Source organism: Trichoplusia ni, unplaced genomic scaffold, assembly GCF_003590095.1.
Source record: "Trichoplusia ni isolate ovarian cell line Hi5 unplaced genomic scaffold, tn1 tig00000732, whole genome shotgun sequence".
Lineage (NCBI taxonomy): Eukaryota > Metazoa > Arthropoda > Insecta > Lepidoptera > Noctuidae > Trichoplusia > Trichoplusia ni.
The window spans coordinates 17,641-19,422 of NW_020800056.1; the positions used below are offsets into that span (position 1 = coordinate 17,641).

The following is a 1,782-nucleotide window of genomic DNA, read 5'->3' on the forward strand; positions in this document are numbered from 1 at the left end:
GTAGTGACCCGTAGTACTACGAGATTTGTTAAAAAAACTTTGCATAATCGGTAGTTTCACTGTAGTCTCAATTATCAGTGTAATTGTGTAAATTAGTATTTGGCCGTCATCATAAGTTTTTATTGCGTCGTCCCCTTATGTACGGCCTTGGTGATTCGCTGAGATAAAACTTTTTTTTCAGTTGTCGTCATTTACGTAGTATGTCATTTGTATAAATTTCGTTACGACATTGATTCAAGAATGATAAACAGTACTTTTTGTGTATACTAGCAAATCTTCCGGAATACTTATAACCATAGTAACTTGTTTTTCTGAACTAATCTATTACTTAGCGATTTATTTGATGGTTGCATGATCTGTTTGTATTGAAAATAAAGAACGTATTTAACACGATACCTAGAACAGAACAAAACATTTCAATGCAAAAGATTAATGAGCACGATATTATACCGTACATACAGTTATTTATAATTACTAAATTATTATATCATAGGTAGTTAAAAATTAATATCATCAATTTAATTCCAAGCAGGAGAATATTAAGAGTGTAGTTCCTTCCACCTTCTCTCATTTCTCGTTCAAGATTATTACATTAAAAGGTTGTACATTTTAGTATATCCAATACTAAGCAACTACTGTACTTTAGTCTTTGCTGAATAGTACTAACATGTAGTAGTAATTCAGTTTAGTGTTAACCCTGTCTGGTAAACACCTTCAATAAATAAATCAATTAAGTATTCTGATTTCTTTATGTTTAAATATTTTTTCAGACTTTTAGACCTGAAAGTTGTCTAGATGATCACAAACTTAAATTATTTTTCTCTACAAAATTTTTAATTAGAGGTGCTAACACTTCAGGGTTGTTCAAATGCACATGATGAGTCCCAGGTACAAAGTGAAATTCGTATTTGTCATTCAATTGTTCAATTAATTCTCTCATTTCAACTGAGAACGGGTCTGCGGAAAATGGCGAGTTTATCGCCTTCACGTATAAAGTAGGAGCCTTCAACCTCCTGACTAGAGCTTCAACAAACTTTCTATCTTCAGGAGTGAATAGTATGTACTTCAGCCGTGAGTCGCGGCTGTAATAATATTTAGTGGGGTCCGCCTTCGACTGTTTTACACCTCTTGTCAATAAGTACTTTACACTCTCGAGATCGACAGACTTCCGCGTTCCATAATGCCACTTTTTAGTAACTTCTTCAATAGTGTACGCTGGCGGCTCTTTCTCGAGACGTTGCAGCGCAGTTAGTCCTTTCACTATGTTAGTTGCAAACTTATTTAAAACTAAATTTAAATCGTAATCGTCGTATATCAAACTGTCCACTGCTATAAAGAAGTCGACGTCGTCGGGGAATATGCAAGCAAACCTCATCGATGCTATGGATCCCATTGAGTGACTTAATAAAGACACTTGATCCCATTTAAAATGGTTTTGGATATATTTTATGATTCTTGGTAGTTCCCATTGAAAGTACTGCGCCCCTGAAAATAACAAAAAAATATAATAATAAGTATGGTGGTGGCATTAGTATCAAAACATGTTTAACTAACCTAAATCGGCTAAAAAAATTAGCGTAACGTAGTGCGATTTCTGCCCAAGCCAGCATGCAACCTTGATTATTTAATCTAACATTTAGTAAAAACTAGCTTTTCGCCCGCGGCTTCGCCCGCGTCGAGGTCGGTTATATCGCGCTTCCAAGAGAAGTTTTCAAAAGTCCGGGATAAAAACTATCCTATGTTCTTTCTCAAGGTCGACTCTATCTCTGTACCAAATTTCAT

General features: G+C 35.0%; 1 protein-coding gene across 1 annotated transcript; it reads right to left on the reverse strand.

Annotated features, from left to right (window-relative positions):
• Window positions 1–730: 730 nt before the first annotated feature.
• Window positions 731–1,528, reverse strand: LOC113507141 (serine hydrolase-like protein; the record flags this gene model as incomplete). Its single annotated transcript, XM_026890002.1, has 1 exon — window positions 731–1,528. A coding segment is annotated over one exon (729 nt), but the record flags the coding sequence as incomplete, so codon positions are not given.
• Between the last annotated feature and the right edge of the window lie 254 nt (window positions 1,529–1,782).